We start from the raw sequence: 18,079 nt of genomic DNA, 5'->3' as shown, positions 1-18,079 counted from the left end.
CCTAGAGAAAAGCTTTGGTCTGCCATTGAGAGGGAGGCCTTTGCTGTGGTCTGGGCTCTGAAGAAGTTGAGGCCATACCTGTTTGGCACTCACTTCATTGTTCAGACAGACCACAAACCTCTACTTTGGCTAAAACAAATGAAAGGTGAAAACCCTAAATTGTTGAGGTGGTCCATATCCCTACAGGGAATGGACTATACAGTGGAACATAGACCTGGGAGTAGCCACTCCAATGCAGATGGACTCTCCAGATATTTCCACTTAGACAATGAAGACTCATCAGGTCATGGCTAGTCTTATTGTCCTTCATTTGGGGGGGGTTGTGTAGGAAAGTACCATCTTGCCTGGCATGTTACCCCCATTCTTCACTGTATATATGTTGTTTTAGTTGTATGTGTCACTGGGACCCTGGTAACCCAGGGCCCCAGTGCTCATAAGTGTGCCTGAATGTGTTACCTGTGTAGTGACTAACTGTCTCACTGAGGCTCTGCTAATCAGAACCTCAGTGGTTATGCTCTCTCATTGCTTTCTAAATTGTCACTGACAGGCTAGTGACTATTTTTACCAATTTACATTGGCTTACTGGAACACCCTTATAATTCCCTAGTATATGGTACTGAGGTACCCAGGGTATTGGGGTTCCAGGAGATCCCTATGGGCTGCAGCATTTCTTTTGCCACCCATAGGGAGCTCTGACAATTCTTACACAGGCCTGCCACTGCAGCCTGAATGAAATAACGTCCACGTTATTTCACAGCCATTTTACACTGCACTTAAGTAACTTATAAGTCACCTATATGTCTAACCTTTACCTGGTAAAGGTTAGGTGCAAAGTTACTTAGTGTGAGGGCACCCTGGCACTAGCCAAGGTGCCCCCACATTGTTCAGAGCCAATTCACTGAACTTTGTGAGTGCGGGGACACCATTACACGCGTGCACTACATATAGGTCACTACCTATATGTAGCTTCACCATGGTAACTCCGAATATGGCCATGTAACATGTCTATGATCATGGAATTGCCCCCTCTATGCCATCCTGGCATTGTTGGTACAATTCCATGATCCCAGTGGTCTGTAGCACAGACCCTGGTACTGCCAGACTGCCCTTCCTGGGGTTTCTCTGCAGCTGCTGCTGCCAACCCCTCAGACAGGCAGCTGCCCTCCTGGGGTCCAGCCATGCCTGGCCCAGGATGGCAGAACAAAGAACTTCCTCTGAGAGAGGGTGTGACACCCTCTCCCTTTGGAAAATGGTGTGAAGGCAGGGGAGGAGTAGCCTCCCCCAGCCTCTGGAAATGCTTTGTTGGGCACAGATGTGCCCAATTCTGCATAAGCCAGTCTACACCGGTTCAGGGACCCCTTAGCCCCTGCTCTGGCGCGAAACTGGACAAAGGAAAGGGGAGTGACCACTCCCCTGACCTGCACCTCCCCTGGGAGGTGTCCAGAGCTCCTCCAGTGTGCTCCAGACCTCTGCCATCTTGGAAACAGAGGTGCTGCTGGCACACTGGACTGCTCTGAGTGGCCAGTGCCACCAGGTGACGTCAGAGACTCCTGCTGATAGGCTCCTTCAGGTGTTAGTAGCCTTTCCTCTCTCCTAGGTAGCCAAACCCTCTTTTCTGGCTATTTAGGGTCTCTGTCTCTGGGGAAACTTTAGATAACGAATGCATGAGCTCAGCCGAGTTCCTCTGCATCTCTCTCTTCACCTTCTGATAAGGAATCGACCGCTGACCGCGCTGGAAGCCTGCAAACCTGCAACATAGTAGCAAAGACGACTACTGCAACTCTGTAACGCTGATCCTGCCGCCTTCTCGACTGTTTTCCTGCTTGTGCATGCTGTGGGGGTAGTCTGCCTCCTCTCTGCACCAGAAGCTCCGAAGAAATCTCCCGTGGGTCGACGGAATCTTCCCCCTGCAACCGCAGGCACCAAAAAGCTGCATTACCGGTCCCTTGGGTCTCCTCTCAGCACGACGAGCGAGGTCCCTCGAATCCAGCGACACCGTCCAAGTGACCCCCACAGTCCAGTGACTCTTCAGCCCAAGTTTGGTGGAGGTAAGTCCTTGCCTCACCTCGCTGGGCTGCATTGCTGGGAACCGCGACTTTGCAAGCTACTCCGGCCCCTGTGCACTTCCGGCGGAAATCCTTCGTGCACAGCCAAGCCTGGGTCCACGGCACTCTAACCTGCATTGCACGACTTTCTAAGTTGGTCTCCGGCGACGTGGGACTCTTTTGTGCAACTTCGGCGAGCACCGTTTCACGCATCCTCGTAGTGCCTGTTTCTGGCACTTCTCCGGGTGCTACCTGCTTCAGTGAGGGCTCTTTGTCTTGCTCGACGTCCCCTCTCTCTGCAGGTCCAATTTGCGACCTCCTGGTCCCTCCTGGGCCCCAGCAGCGTCCAAAAACGCCAAACGCACGATTTGCGTGTAGCAAGGCTTGTTGGCGTCCATCCGGTGGGAAAACACTTCTGCACGACTCTCCAAGGCGTGGGGGATCCATCCTCCAAAGGGGAAGTCTCTAGCCCTTGTCGTTCCTGCAGTATTCACAGTTCTTCAGCCTAGTAAGAGCTTCTTTGTACCAACCACTGGCATTTCTTGGGCATCTGCCCATCTCCGAGTTGCTTGTGAGTTTTGGACTTGGTCCCCTTGTTCCACAGGTACCCTCAGTCAGGAATCCATCGTTGTTGCATTGCTGATTTGTGTTTTCCTTGCATTTTCCCTCTAACACGACTATTTTGTCCTTAGGGGAACTTTAGTGCACTTTGCACTCACTTTTCAGGGTCTTGGGGAGGGTTATTTTTCTAACTCTCACTATTTTCTAATAGTCCCAGCGACCCTCTACAAGGTCACATAGGTTTGGGGTCCATTCGTGGTTCGCATTCCACTTTTGGAGTATATGGTTTGTGTTGCCCCTATCCCTATGTTTCCCCATTGCATCCTATTGTAACTATACATTGTTTGCAGTGTTTTCTAAGACTATACTGCATATTTTTGCTATTGTGTATATATATCTTGTGTATATTTCCTATCCTCTCACTGAGGGTACACTCTAAGATACTTTGGCATATTGTCATAAAAATAAAGTACCTTTATTTTTAGTATAACTGTGTATTGTGTTTTCTTATGATATTGTGCATATGACACTAAGTGGTACTGTAGTAGCTTCACACGTCTCCTAGTTCAGCCTAAGCTGCTCTGCTAAGCTACCATTATCTATCAGCCTAAGCTGCTAGACACCCTATACACTAATAAGGGATAACTGGGCCTGGTGCAAGGTCCAAGTACCCCTTGGTAATCACTACAAGCCAGTCCAGCCTCCTACAATAAGCTGTAATTCTTAATTGGGAGCAGCTAAATACAGCATGTTTGATACCTATAAAACCCGCTTTAATGGTGAAATTTGATTTTTCATTACAATTTTGAAAACACCACTTTTAAAAAGGTAGCATTTGCCTGCCATTAGCCCTTCGTGACTGAAGTCTGTCTTGGGTCACATGACTGGGTGCAGTTGACAGTTAGACTTTGTGAGTTACACTTAGACAGTCACACAATAGGAGCATTAGGTTTACCTGAAATGGGATATCTGCTGGTAGGATAGGGGTAAAACTAAGCATAGTCCCACTTATACCCGAATAGCCTGTGCTTCGCCTCCACACAAAGGGACAAACAACCCTATATTGTTAGGGCAGGAAAGTCAGGAAATTCCATGCACTATGAAGAACCTTTCCAAAAGCTTCTCCCACCTTCCAGAAGAACACCAGTGTATAAAAATAGGACCTTCAGACCCACTCTTCAGTTCACTACTAGACGTGTGGAAGGACTCTCAGAAGACTGTCTGCTGCTATGACCTGGTGTGCACTCTGCCAGATGGCTGTTGTACCTGGAAGGACTGCTTTTCTGCCTGGAGCCTGCCTTGAACTCTCAGAGGCCAGCCCTGCCTTTACACCTGCTACCAGGACTACCAGATGTGACTCGAAGGGCTAGTTTGCTGGCCTCCTGTTCAGAGCCAGGGACATAAAAAGCTCCTACCATCTTGAACCCACACCTGGACCCAACCTTAGTGAGCCCTGTACCACCAAGAGGTGTTCCACTTGCCCTAGATCATTGGTTGTGGTGCTAAAGGTGTCCAGATGGCCAATGTCCAAAACTGAAGACGTAAAAAAAAAATGTGGCCAAAAAATGCTCTGAGAACCAGGAGGAAACCAAGACAAACTTGCAAACCTATTTGCCGGAGGTGCATCACCAGTCAGATTGACTTTGAGGCTTCTCCCACTACAGTCTCCTCTGCAGCAGAAAATCCATTTCCGAAGTCCTTCGACAAAGGGGTATCCGACATCATAGAACTGTCTTCGGCTACAGCCCTCTGCTCCATCCCGCTGGAGTTTTACAACTTCCATTTTCGCGACTAAGTTAGAACATAGAAATCTTCACCACAACTTCGACCCAAGGCCATCTGACGACGACCCTCTCTACTTGCTTACCTCCTGCAGCATTGCCCTTTATCTTCTCAGACATTTTTCTTCAGATATTTTTCCAAGTCCAAAGGTAAGCACCCAACCACTTCTTGAATCCAGACATCGCTTTATCGCCGTCTGCCTTAACTTTCGACTTTGACCCAGTCTTGTGCAACGAGATGTCTGGGGTTAGTGATTTGTTCAGTTAGGCTCCATTTTGAGCATTAACATTTTTAAATTCATAATTCCGGTTCTTCTGATTGGATTTTTGTCATTTTGGTGTCAAATTATTTTTCACAATTTTGGTTTGGGATTTTTCTTGTGTTGTGTTTTCACTTCATTACTATTTGTGTTCTGCATAAATACTTTGCACATTACCTCTAAGTTAAGTCTGACTGCTTTTTCTGCCCAGCTACCCAGGGTTAAACACAGGTTAACTGAATGACTTTTTGTGGTTTATTCTACAAGGGATTGTGGTTGTTGCTTGACCAGAGCTCACACCCTAGTCAACCAACAACCACATTTCTCACCTGATGGTAATAGTAGTAACATTGTTTTAGTAGTGTTTATGGTGATATTGGCAAAGTTGATAGTGGTGGTGATAGTGCTGGAGGTGGCAATAATGGCAACGGCAGTGGTAGCGACAGTGGTGATTGTGGTAAGGGGGCTAGGTATTGGTAATGGTGGTGGTCACAAACTGATGATCCTTATCATGATACTAGTGGTGGTAATATTAGTGAGAGAAATGGTGGAGGTAGTAATGGAGATGGTGAAAATGATTGTGGTAATTGTGGCAGTAAGTTAGTGGTGATAATCATGGTGGTAAGGTAACGTTGGGTAACTTGCACACAGACACACACTCTCTTCATGATTGCCCTTTGCAGGTGGCCCTGCCAGATTTATCTGTGGCCCATTGTGTGCCCTTCAGAAAATCATTCTAGAGATGTGACTGGTGATGTTACACTCATTTCTAAACACATCCATCATATAACTGCCTCAATATTCTTTTGTGACACACAATAAAGGAAACCAACACTTCACTCAGGCTCAACAGGAGCCAGTCACTAACCCACTACCACATTTCCATGATACAAGTGAGATTTAAGGTCAGTTAAAAGTAAGTTGTGTATCCCACCTGTTGCTACAGTAGCAACTTTGGTTATAACAGGTTATAACCAAGTCATTGGACACACTTGTGAATATGCTTAATGGTAGCGAAATAAGTTTGACCCATTTATATTGCGTTGAAATGTTAAAGTAGGTGCTGAGATAACAAAGAAAGACAAAATTATAGGTTTCCTTATCAAGACGTAAACAGTCGAAGATGGCTAGAACTATGAAAGCAATAAAGTAGATCTAGAAGCACCTCAGTCCGGTTGACTTTAGAGAAGTTCCAGTTGTGTGTGGTGGCTGTACTGATGTCAATCTTGACTCCCCCTTCGGCAATGAATGGGACGCCAACCTTAAAAGACACTTCAGCCTCTGCGTCCAGGGTGAATCCATGCTCATGAGTGAACGAACTCTCCACCACGTACGTTTTACTAAACCTAGAGTACAGAAGACGACATTACCACTGGGTTAACTGCAACTCACAAAACAAAATTCAATAATAAAAAAAAAAAAAAACAACACTAATTTGGGGGTATCTACACTGGTTTGACCAATGGGAGGGGACGGTAGGCACAAATATATAATTCTTTTTTAATTCAATACTGTCAAGTTTAGGATGTGGTTAAGGTCTTTCAAGTGACCTTTTAGTTTCTCTGAGGTAAGGGATACTTCTACAGTAGCCATGATGCACAAATATGTATACACTATAAGTAACAAGGGTCTTCTTTCAAAGGTAACTGCAGGAGAACAAACACAAAAAGGGAAAACCTATTTGGCAATCCTTGTTGTTATTGATTAAAATTGAAGATTACATTTATGAACTACAGCATGGCACCAATCTCCTGACATCTGTAAGGAGAAAAGAACTGAGCTGTACCAGGACAGAGTCTAAAATGATCTGGGAAGCAGATGGTACAAACTTGTATAGAAAACAAATCAGGGACAAAAGTAGAAATGGAGTTGACAATCATAATCAAAAACAAATCCAAGAGCAAAACACATTGGGGTGAAGCTTTCATTTCCAACCACTCCCTTTTATATGTCACGAGGAGGATCAGACATCATATAAAAAAATCCCCTATTTCTTAGATTTAGTTGTAGGTTTTACCTTATTTCTGCCCCTGAGCACCCTCAATACATGTGCTTGCTTATTATGAACACTGGAGTTCTAACGCTAAATATATTCACTAATGTGGAACTGCTATTTCTTTTCTTTTCTTTATCATCATTTGAACACATTCTGGTACACACAGCTATGACTGAACAAACGGTAGCAACTGCTATTTCCTAACCATGCATGTATAGTATATTACTGTTTATTATGCTTTAATAGTGCACTTTGGGTGTTTGTTCATTTATTAAAAAAGTGTGAAATCTAGAGAAACCACAGTGACTTTTGCATGGATCTGCAAGCGAGGTCCCACAGTTTCATTCCCACATCACATCATGAATGATGGATTAATTTTTCTCTATATAAAGTTGAAAATGTTGTGTAAAGGGTGTCTCTTGGGGAGAGAAGTTGAACACAGTTATGAGAAACAGCCTCATTCCTATCTCACGTCTTTGGGCACTCACCCCAACAAAGGTGGAGATCAGCCTTTCCTGCAGGGCCAGCTCTGATTTGAAAAAACACAAACAATGCTTAGGTATGATGGAGGCCAGATACTACTTATGGCAATATTTTGGTGCTTAAGTAGACATCTGCTGAGGCTAAATGTAAAGATTCCACCAGATTCTTTCCTATACTCTGTTGTCTATTGTCATAGTGTTTACATGTTGCAGGTTTCTATTATGCACCACAATTATTAGATCTACAATTATGTTTTTACACATATTCTTAAGTAAAATTTGGCTTTTAATAAAACTTTTACAAGAGAGAGAGATAAAGAGAGAGAGAAAGAAATAGAGAGTTAGAGTCAGTGGGAGTGAGTGGCAGTGTGAGTGTGTGTCCTTTTAGGGAAAAGAGTACCAGAAAATCAATGAAAAATATAAATTATATTCCTGACTGTGTCTGGTGTCTAATGTGCATTCTCTCCATCTAAATTGAGGAAGATTTGTGGGTCATCGCCTGGCTGTTCCTTCTGCTTGATGCGATAAGTTGGTACTACCTGTGCTTGCCTGGGTTCCAGGGGAACTACCAGGTTCATATTCACAACTGAACCTCCCAAAACATATAATTTGGGATCATTTAGGTTCTAATTGCCTGACCACCATCTCAGAAAGGACTCTGTATAAGGCTGGTTTTCAACTATTCGTGTGAAATCAGGGCAACTATTTTACTTCAGAGAAGAAACAAAGAAATAACATCCTGCGTGTATTGCAAAACTCTGAAGTTCTGCCACCTCCACTCCAAGTCGAAGTAAGGATAGACATGCTGTAGCAACAAGAGCAGGAAGGAAGTGTTATGCATGCTTATTATGGCGTTCAGAAATGCGTTGGTGGTAAGCGTTGAAGAATCTTCCTCTTCTTCTACTTAATTGTATTTAGTTGAGTTATTTAGGCCAATCTTGGCAAGAATGTGAGAAGAACTTACACCAGATAGAGAGCTATTTGTCTTAAGAGTACCTAATGTTAGGTGATTCTCTGACCTGGGATGAAGCAAGACTCTTACAGTGCAACAAATCTTTATCGGGATCAGGGATGTCTTTTGCATTCAAAATTTCAACTTTCCTTTTGCTAACATTGATAGGATTTAATCATACAATACTACCAAATTGACCTTTCAACCATGCATGCGTACCATTTATTAACAGTTTAGGCACTTATCCCTTTTCTCCATGACAACACAAATACCATTACAGTGAAGATCAAAGGAAACGTACAGCACACCTCAGTGTTTGTCGCCTCCTCAACCTTTTTAGGTAGCAGCTTAAAGACATCTTGGGGTCTTTCAGAAAGTTGACGTAGGAATACATTCTGCTCATTGATTACCATTGGCTTTGTAGTTTTACAACAACACATCTCTTGCAGCAGATGTCTACTTTAGCACCACTTTCTGGCTTTCCAATATAAATAGAAGGTGAAGTCCCACTCAGGAAGTTCTTGAAATTGTAAAAGTAAAAATTTATTTCATTGTTGTACAGGCGTTGTAGTTCCAAATATTCAAAAAGTCACCTTTTCTCTGTTTTTGACTGTATTTGTACGGCGTTTTGATTTCGTGCACTCTAAATAAGCCTTGAGAAAGCCCCGGCTCATATCAAGCCAGAGGGGGCGAAACACGTGTTGGCTGATCCTCTCTTTTTCTCTTGTCATCACTTTTGGACCTTGGATTCTGCGTTTTGTTTTATTTATAAATAAGTGACTTTTTAAATATTTGGAACTACAACGTCTGTACAACAATGAAATACATTTTTACTTTTGGCTGATCCTCTCTTTTTCTCTTGTCATCACTTTTGGACCTTGGATTCTGCGTTTTTTTTAATTTATAAATAAGTGACTTTTTGAATATTTGGAACTACAACGCTTGTACAACAATGAAATACATTTGTACTTTTACAATTTCAAGAACCTCCTGAGTGGGACTTCACCTTCTATTTATATTGTATACTCTTTTTAGAGGACGTGGGTCTTTGTCCTCTGGTAAAGTCCCCCATCTCATGAAGTAGGCATTTAATACAGGAGAATTGTGACTTTGGACCCTCTCCAGTCCTTGGAGTTTTGTGCTCACTTTCTGGCTTTCCACTTGCTAATTTTATCTACTTTAGGCTCTTCAGGTTCAGTGCGTCCCTCCTGGTGTCTAAACAGTGTTTACTGAATTCTTCCCTGAACTTGCTTTCTGTGAACAGGCCTTTAACCCCATAAGTGCGGGCGTCGGCCACTGGCCGACGCCCACACTACCTCCCTGGTGCGGGTCACAACCAGTGGGCGACACCAGGAAGGGGGTTAAAAATCCTCCGGTGCTATGCAGCGGAGGATTTTTTTATTTTATTTTTTCCCCGTTGGAGACACGGAACAACTTCCGCGTCTCCATCCTGCCCCCCTCCCGCCCCTTTGTGACATCAGTGTGCCACGAGGCGCACTGGCGTCACATTTTTTCCCCACCGGAGCAGAAGCGGATCAGGTAAGAGTCCTCTTCTACTCCGGTGGGGAAAAAAAGGCCAAAACGGCCTCCCCAGATACCAGGGAGGCATTGATGGAAAGGGGAGACTCTCCCCTTTCCATCAATGCCTCCCTGGCACCGTTTCCTGGCCATGTATCGCAGCGCGGCTGCGATCCATGGCCAGGAAATGCCCCTAGACACCAGGGATCTTCTTTGGGGGGGTCGGGCCCCTTGTAAAAGGGCCGCCCCCCACCGAGGGCATTATTTTTTAAACGTAACTGTTTTGGGGGGCGATCACGCCCCCCAGATTTAAAAAAAAAAGCACAAAAAAATAAAAACAAAATCGCAGGGAACACGGGCCGACCCTGGGGCTAAAAAAAATAATCTAGTTTTTCTGAGGGGGGCCCGATTGCCCCCCCCCCCGGGAAAACTAGATTGTATTAAAAAAAATGAAATTGAAATTGTTGGTGGTCAGCCCTTAGGATGACCATGTATGGGGCCATTTTTTTTTTTTATACAGGAGTGCTTTGCCAAGGGAAAGCACACATGTATGAAAAAAAAAGTTATGTAGAGTTAGTGTCTTGCTTTCTCTCTCTCTCTCTCTCTCTCTATATATATATAGATCAAAACCGGAAAGGTCGAAACGCGTTGGTGTCAGTTTGTTTGGGGTCCCATCCGACGACACCTCTTCCAGTGAGTCTGAAGGAGACAATGACGACAGCCGTGCTGTCCCTTCGCAAGCACATTCTGTGCATTGGGACCACATTGGGTTAGCCGAACCCAGAGAGCACGTGCTTGCGGCCGCAGGCACAGAGAGAGTGTTCTCTTGGCAGCCCCCTTGTTTAGTTCAGCCCCAAATTCCACCTTTTACTGGTGACGCTGGATGTAAAGTCGATACAGCTAACTTTTTGCCAGTCGACTACATCCATCTATTTTTGGATGTTGACTTCCTTCAGAAAATTGTGCAGCAAACAAATTTGCATGCAGACCAATTTCTAAGGGAGCGTGGAGGCACTCTAGGGCCCCTTCTAGGGCACGCAAGTGGACTCCCACTTCGCTGGCAGAGTTGAAGATATTTTTGAGCCTTACGCTCAAAATGGGGTTAGTGCAGAAACCCACTTTGCAGTCCTACTGGACTACTCGCACGGCTTGGGTAACTCCCATCTTCGCACCATACATGAGCAGAGATCGGTTTTTGCTACTGCAGCGCATGCTGCATTTCAATGACAATTCTGCTGCATTGCCCCGGGACCATCCAGACCACGACAGGTTGTTCAAAATTCAGCCTGTCGTGGAACATTTGTCTGCCAGGTTTCCAGAGATCTATACTCCTGGAAAGAATATAGCAGTCGATGAGTCCTCGATCCTGTACAAAGGACGGCTCCTTTTCAGACAGTACATTGCGAGCAAAAGAGCTCGCTATGGCATAAAGCTGTACATGCTGTGTGAGAGCTCTTCTGGCTATGTGTACAGCTTAAGAGTGTATACATGTCTCCCTTAGTTTCAAAGGTAGATATGCTCACTCAGTTCGAGGAATCGCTTTGTATGCCATACTCGGACACCCCCAACTTGCATCCACAAACTGGAAGGAGTTGGATTTAGCACAGAGAGTGCGTTAAAGGCACATGAAAAACATGTCTTCCTGAGCCTCAGGTGGCGGTCACAGGAGTCATTAGTAAAGGTTCGTTACGCATGCATTTGGTAATGTTAAGGAAGAAGGAGGCAGTTACTTGGTGGTAAAATGTAGTCAAACTTATTCCGTTCTGTGGCGTGTGAATGTGATGGGCCCTTGTCTGGCAGCGGTAAGTTAATGTGAGTGCAGTGATTGGTTGGATTGGGCCCGTGGCCGGTGATATGAAACGGTTGTTTGTTGTGCGTGAATGGCGTGTGAATGGACCATAAAGAGGTTGGTGCCTGGACGCGGCTTTATGGCTTTATGGCCCACCTTCTGAAGGCTTGGTTTCAATATTCAGATACTTTGATAAGTATTCATGCTTTGAAACCATAATTTCTGGAGGTGCTAAAACCAACCAGTGTGAGTGGTGGGTTAACTTTAACAAATTAGTAGCAGGGGAGTCCAAGGGTGCAGGACTTGCGTGGCTCTCGCCAGTTTTCCTTCACCCAGAATCCGCTTGAAATCACAAAATGTGCTTAAAAAACACATTTGCCTTGCATTCCAATGAACAGAAGTCCAGGGATCTACAGGGAGCCACAAGTTCCACTAAGCCGCCAGCGAAAAACTGCCTCACTTTAGTGAGTGGGCAAGTGACCACAACAGGGAAGTACCCGAAACGTATTATGGAGACATTCAAATTACCTACCACAAAACAGCCTCGTTTTTTAAGACAGACACCTAAGTATTTGGTCCTGGGCTTGGCAGCCATATAGGGAAACCTACCAAACGCAGACATTTCTGAAAACTAGACACCCAAGGCAGGCCACATAAATGTGGCGTGTTTGGATTTAACAAAGTTTTCTTACCTAGAATAACCTGCAAAAGTGAAACGTTGATTAAAACCACTATTTTTCCATTCTTTTTTATCACAGAAACTACAGGAATGAGCAGAGATCCTCAAATTTCCTACCACCCAGTGTTTCCCCAATTGTCCTGATATAAACACAACCCTGCTTGTGTGCCTGCGCCTAGTGCCTGCTTCAGGAATGGATCACTCCAGGGTTAACAGTAGCCCTCATGCAAGGACTACCATTGACCCTTGTGTGATCCATTCCTGTCGCGGGCACTAGGCCTACCCACACAAGTGAGGTATAATTTTTATCGGGACACTTGGGGGAACACTTGCTGGAAGGAAATTTGTGGCTCCTCTCAGATTCCAGAACTTTCTGCCACCGAAATGTGAGGAAAACGTGTTTTTTAGCCAAATTTTGAGGTTTGCAAAGGATTCTGGGTAACAGAACCTGGTCAGAGCTCCACAAGTCACCCCATCTTGGATTCCCCTAGGTCTCTAGTTTTCAAAAATGCACAGGTTTGGTAGGTTTCCCTAGGTGCCGGCTGAGCTAGAGGTCAAAATCTACAGGTAGGCACTTTGCAAAAAACGCCTCTGTTTTCTGTCAAAAAATGGGATGTGTCTACGTTGTGTTTTGGGACATTTCCTGTGCGGGCGCTAGGGTTACCCACAAAAGTGAGGTATCATTTTTATCAGGAGACTTGGGGGAACGCTGGGTGGAAGGAAATTTGTGGCTCCTCTCAGATTCCAGAACTTTCTGTCACCGAAATGTGAGGAAAACCTGTTTTTTTAGCCAAATTTTGAGGTTTACAAAGGATTCTGGGTAACAGAACCTGGTGAGAGCCCCACAAGTCACCCCATCTTGGATTCCCCTAGGTCTCCAGTTTTCAAAAATGCACAGGTTTGGTAGGTTTCCCTAAGTGCCGGCTGAGCTAGAGGCCAAAATCCACAGGTAGGCACTTTGCAAAAAACACCTCTGTTTTCTTTGGGAAAATGTGATGTGTCCATGTTGTGTTTTGGGGCATTTCCTGTCGCAGGCGCTAGGCATACCCACACAAGTGAGGTACCATTTTTATCGGGAGACTTGGGGGAACATAGAATAGCAAAACAAGTGTTATTGCCCCTTGTCTTTCTCCACATTTTTTCCTTACAAATAAAAGAGAGTGTGTAAAAAAGACGTCTATTTGAGAAATGCCCTGTAATTCACATGCTAGTATGGGCACCCCAGAATTCAGAGATGTGCAAATAACCACTGCTCCTCAACACCTTATCTTGAGCCCATTCTGGAAATACAAAGGTTTTCTTGATACCTATTTTTCACTCTTTATATTTCAGCAAATGATTTGCTGTACACCCAGTATAGAATGAAAACCCACTGCAGGGTGCAGCTCATTTATTGGCTCTGGGTACCTAGGGTTCTTGATGAACCTACAAGGCCTATATATCCCGCAACCAGGAGAGTCCAGCAGACATAACGGTATATTGCTTTAAAAAATCTGACATCGCAGGAAAAAGTTACAGAGTAAAACAATAAAGAAAAATGGCTGTTGTTTTCAGCTCAATTTAATTTTTTTTTTTATTTCAACTGTTATTTTCTGTAGGAAATCCTTGTAGGGTCTACACAAATGAACCTTTGCTGAATTCAGAATTTTGTTTATTTTTCAAAAATAGTTACCTTTCCGGGATCCAGCGTTGGCTTCACACCCATTTCTGTCACTACCTGGAAGGAGGTTTGAAAGCACAAAAAACTAGGAAAAATGGGGTATGTCTCAGAATAATGTTTTATGATTCAAGTCTGCCTTTTCCTGAAAGCTGGGAAGCTGGTGATGTTAGCACCGCAAACCCTTTGTTGATGCCATTTTCAGGCGAAAAACCACAAGCCTTCTTCGGCAGCCCTTTTTTCAATTTAAAAAAAAATATATATATATTTTGTTCTATTTTGGCTAATTTCTTGGTCTCCTCCAGGGGAAACCACAAACTCTGGGTACCTTTAAAATCCCTAGGATATTGGGAAAAAAGGACGCAAATTTGGCATGGATAGCTTACGTGGACAAAAAGTTATGAAGGCCTATGCGCGAACTACCCCAAATAGCCAAAAAATGGCTCAGCACAGGGGTAGCGGTAAACGGCCCAGCAGCTAAGGGGTTAAATCTTGTTCTTATTTTGTCACATTAGTTGTGCATTCAAAGACCGAAGTTAAATGTCATGCACAGTCTTCCAAGGGTGCATGTTTACTTTTATTTCTGTGACTTCAAAGTGAGAGGATTTATGTGACAACCATGCTGGATACTGGGGGTAGGAATAAGTTTTTTCTAGCACACAACAACACTTAAATGAACTATGCAGGTATTTCAGAATATATTAGAATTATGAACACACAAATGAAGCACATTTTGTGTTACTTCTGAAGTGGGTTGGAAACAAATACTTTAATATGATCAAAACAAATCATTAAACGAGGTGAAGCAATTTCCACACATATTCGTCTGTGAACTGGATAGTTTTATTAGTAAAACTGGGTGTATGTGCAAACATAGTTGTCATTTCAATTGAAAATGTGTTGAATATAATGACAGTGTGCTACCACACCATGAATACTCCACTGAACGCCTCTCCTCTCTATTCCCAATGTACTCTACTTTGCACTATTCCACTTTACACCACTACACACCACTGCACTCTGCACCATTCCACTCTATGACACTGCATTCTACACTAGCTTTACACTATGCCTCACTACTCTACCCTGTACCACTCTACTCTATGTTAAATGCACTCTTTGCCAATCTACTCTATACCCCTGCACTCTTCACTACTGCTCTCTACACCACACCAGTCTAAAACTGCACTCTACACCACTGGATACTACTCTGCATCACTGTACTCTACACCATTGCACTCTATGCCACTGTACTCTGCACCCTCCACTCTGCCCCACTGCGTTGAGTAGTCCACTGCATTCAATGATGCTGCATTGTATGCTGCTGAATTCAATGCCAATGCACTTAATGCCACTGCACTCTACAACGCTATACTCTTCAACACTCTATGCCAATGCACTCTACACCAATACTCTCTACTCATGCCACTCCAGTGTATGCAGCTCTACTTAACTCCACATTATGCTACTCCAATACATGACACTCTCTGTCACTCCACTCTACTCCCTTCTTAACCTTTCCACCCTAAGACACTTCACACCACTATCCCCTAGGCTGCTAAACTTTAGCCATGCTAAACAGCCACGCTAGTGAACAACATGGCAAAAACACATTGGCAAAGCCAACAGCTCTTGCAAAGGAAAGACTGTTTGGTTTTGCCAATGTTTGTTCGATTAACTGCTGGAAAGTTATTCAGCTAGAGCAATTCTTGTACTGCTCTTGTGGTTTCTCTTTCCAAATCCCTCTTAGTAGTGCTTCTTTGGATGGTAAGCTCACCAAGTTCCACAGAAATCGGTACTTGAAATACAGCATACTGACTAGATGTTTCTATCAAAGGAGTAATTAATTCTTGTTGACATGCAAATATAGGGCTAACAAGAGAGACTTGCTGCTGGAAGACATTATAGACGCTGGACATTTAGAACTATTTGTAATGCGTTTGCCTCATATTTACACTGGTGTTAACTGTAAAAACCTACTGTATAACTGATTTCATGGCTACTGGAATGAGTCCTCCAAGTTTATTAATTCCATTTCTTAACTTTTCTTTCCAGCAACTACTCTCTGATCATGCATGTGAGACTTTTTTTTTATTATCCTACTTGGGGCAAAAGGTTTTCTAAATTAAAGCCCTGGGGTCATTCATTTGCTTTAAAGCCATACTGAGTCAGACACGCTCCTAGGGCCAACAAAGGTACAAGGGTTGAAGAGAAAAGTGTGTACATGTTGAGTTAGTGGACAAATAGTATGAAGATAAGAAAATCTAATGTTGACATTTCAAATTAGTCAGTTTCACATTGTCAAAATTAAGATAAAAAAAATGGTGTTCAGAATTCAGATTACACACTAATAAATAAATAGAAAAACAAATCACAATTCGTGGTGGCAGAAGGTGTGGACAACCTTTCATCCCAACCTTAAAGGATAGGTCAAAGGATATCGGATAAGCATGTTATTACTGATATGTGAGCAATCAGACAACTGTTATAAATAAGCTGGATCTTATCTGTGTTTGATTTCCAAATCTGTTAGCAGCAATTATCACAGCAGATTGACAAAAACTTGTGCAAAGACACTGATGATTTCAGCAGTAAAAAGTTTGGCTGGGTGACAGAAGTTTGCAATTAGTTCAAGTGTTTGCATAAAACAGTAAAAGAAAGGGGCACAATGCAATTACATAATTAGGAGCATACAATGTTTAACTATATACATGGATATTACTTATGGATATTGCTTAATAGTTATGCAACAGCTCATGTGGTCATTGTGTATTGCTAAAGGTGCAGAGTGCACCTCTGCACTTGTAAAGAAACAATACACAGTACTACACATGATAGATTTCACATAACATTAAATTAACAGCTTATGTGGTTTGATGTGACTTTAGACCGATGCACACATGGCTCAAGTGACATCTAACAATAAAAGCATGTTAACTGAACTTCATGGTTAATCAACCATGTGCATTGGTGTTAGTAATCCCCTTACCAAGAGAGTTGCAGCTGCTCTTCTCCATTGTGCATGACCAAGACACACCACAAGCATAAGCAGGCAGCACTGACTTCGGGATTGCTTCCTTATGTGGCATGCATCATGTGGCAAGATGTCAATGAGCCATCAACATCTCAGAAGTTGTTTTTCTCTTTTGGTAGCTGTAATAAATGGAGTTATTATTTGCAAAGGGAGTCTGTAATTTTTTTTTTACTGGGAACCAAGTAATCCATTGTGACACTTGACTCTCTCAGGGTAGCGAGGCAGAGCAGTCCAAGGCCTGTCTGGGGATGTCTTGTGGACTAGTAACTCCAGTTCTCTAGTAAGCAACAACACTCAATCAATCATTGTCTAGTCAGTGCTCGCTCATTTTAAATGGAAAGGTACTTTTACTACACACACTATTACATGATATGCATAAAATTACTTGTACTTTGTATATGTAGAACAATAGATAGCATGGGTATTACATTTGGTATTATGCACTTATACTTTGGATATGTGGCCTTTGAAAGCAATTAGTTACCTCATAGTACCTGGAGAATATTAGGGTGTTTTACTGTACTTTACAAATGAGAAGACACCAGTCTAGCAAACACTATCTTGTTTGTACTTTACAATGGTTACTTAGTGAATTTTGATATGTTTTGGAATTTAATGCTAAGAAGGGCTTGGGAGTGTAAAGGCCTCCCTCTTCTTAATGAGTTTCTTTCTTGTTTGGTGAATACTTTATAGAGAAACACAACTTTTAAAACAACTGAAAGATAACTATGATGTGAAAGGTTTAGGGATGTGAGGTATACCAAACATATGTATGAATTTTTAAAAAAGGGAAGATGCAATACTATTTATGAGCCACATGGAAAAAATGGTGCATACAATGTTCCACAGTGTTAATACAGGGTCAGTGTTCTAGTTGTTTTTTAAATGCACGGACGTTGGGTGGGTGATTTTTTTTTTATCAATATGTCACATCGCACCTTAGCACCTCATGACCCTGTGGAAGTCCATGGCCGAGGGGTTTGCTAATGGTGGGCTCTTTTGGGGCTGAAATTGAGTCTTTAAAATTTACAAATATATACATTCAGGTTTGATGAGAATACCTTTGGTGACATCAGGAGTTATGTGAAAGCAAGATAAACTTCTTATGGGTGGAGCCAAGGACTGTGTAGCATGGTTGCATCCTGCTAGAGCTTCTCTGCTTGATGGGCCCTGAACTGACCTAATGCTGTCCCGTGAAGTGAAAATTCTACATTGTGACATGGACTGACTGTGTAATGCCATACGGACACCAAGGATAGAACTTTGGAGGCGATTCCAGTCTCACAAACTGAACATTGTGGTATGACTGGAAGACCCAGTCCCAC

The 18,079-nt window shown here is 43.2% G+C and overlaps 1 protein-coding gene across 1 annotated transcript in view; it reads right to left on the bottom strand.

Moving 5' to 3' along the window:
* The window catches only part of LOC138290046 (uncharacterized), a 251,644-nt gene that overhangs the window by 13,288 nt on the left and 220,277 nt on the right, over positions 1-18,079 (bottom strand). The window contains exon 8 of the mRNA XM_069230220.1: positions 5,813-5,993. Within this exon, the coding sequence (XP_069086321.1) occupies positions 5,813-5,993 (181 nt within the window). The remainder of the gene's footprint in view (positions 1-5,812; positions 5,994-18,079) is intronic.

This window comes from Pleurodeles waltl, chromosome 1_1, assembly GCF_031143425.1.
Source record: "Pleurodeles waltl isolate 20211129_DDA chromosome 1_1, aPleWal1.hap1.20221129, whole genome shotgun sequence".
NCBI lineage: Eukaryota > Metazoa > Chordata > Amphibia > Caudata > Salamandridae > Pleurodeles > Pleurodeles waltl.
This window is presented reverse-complemented; position numbering and strand designations above follow the sequence as displayed.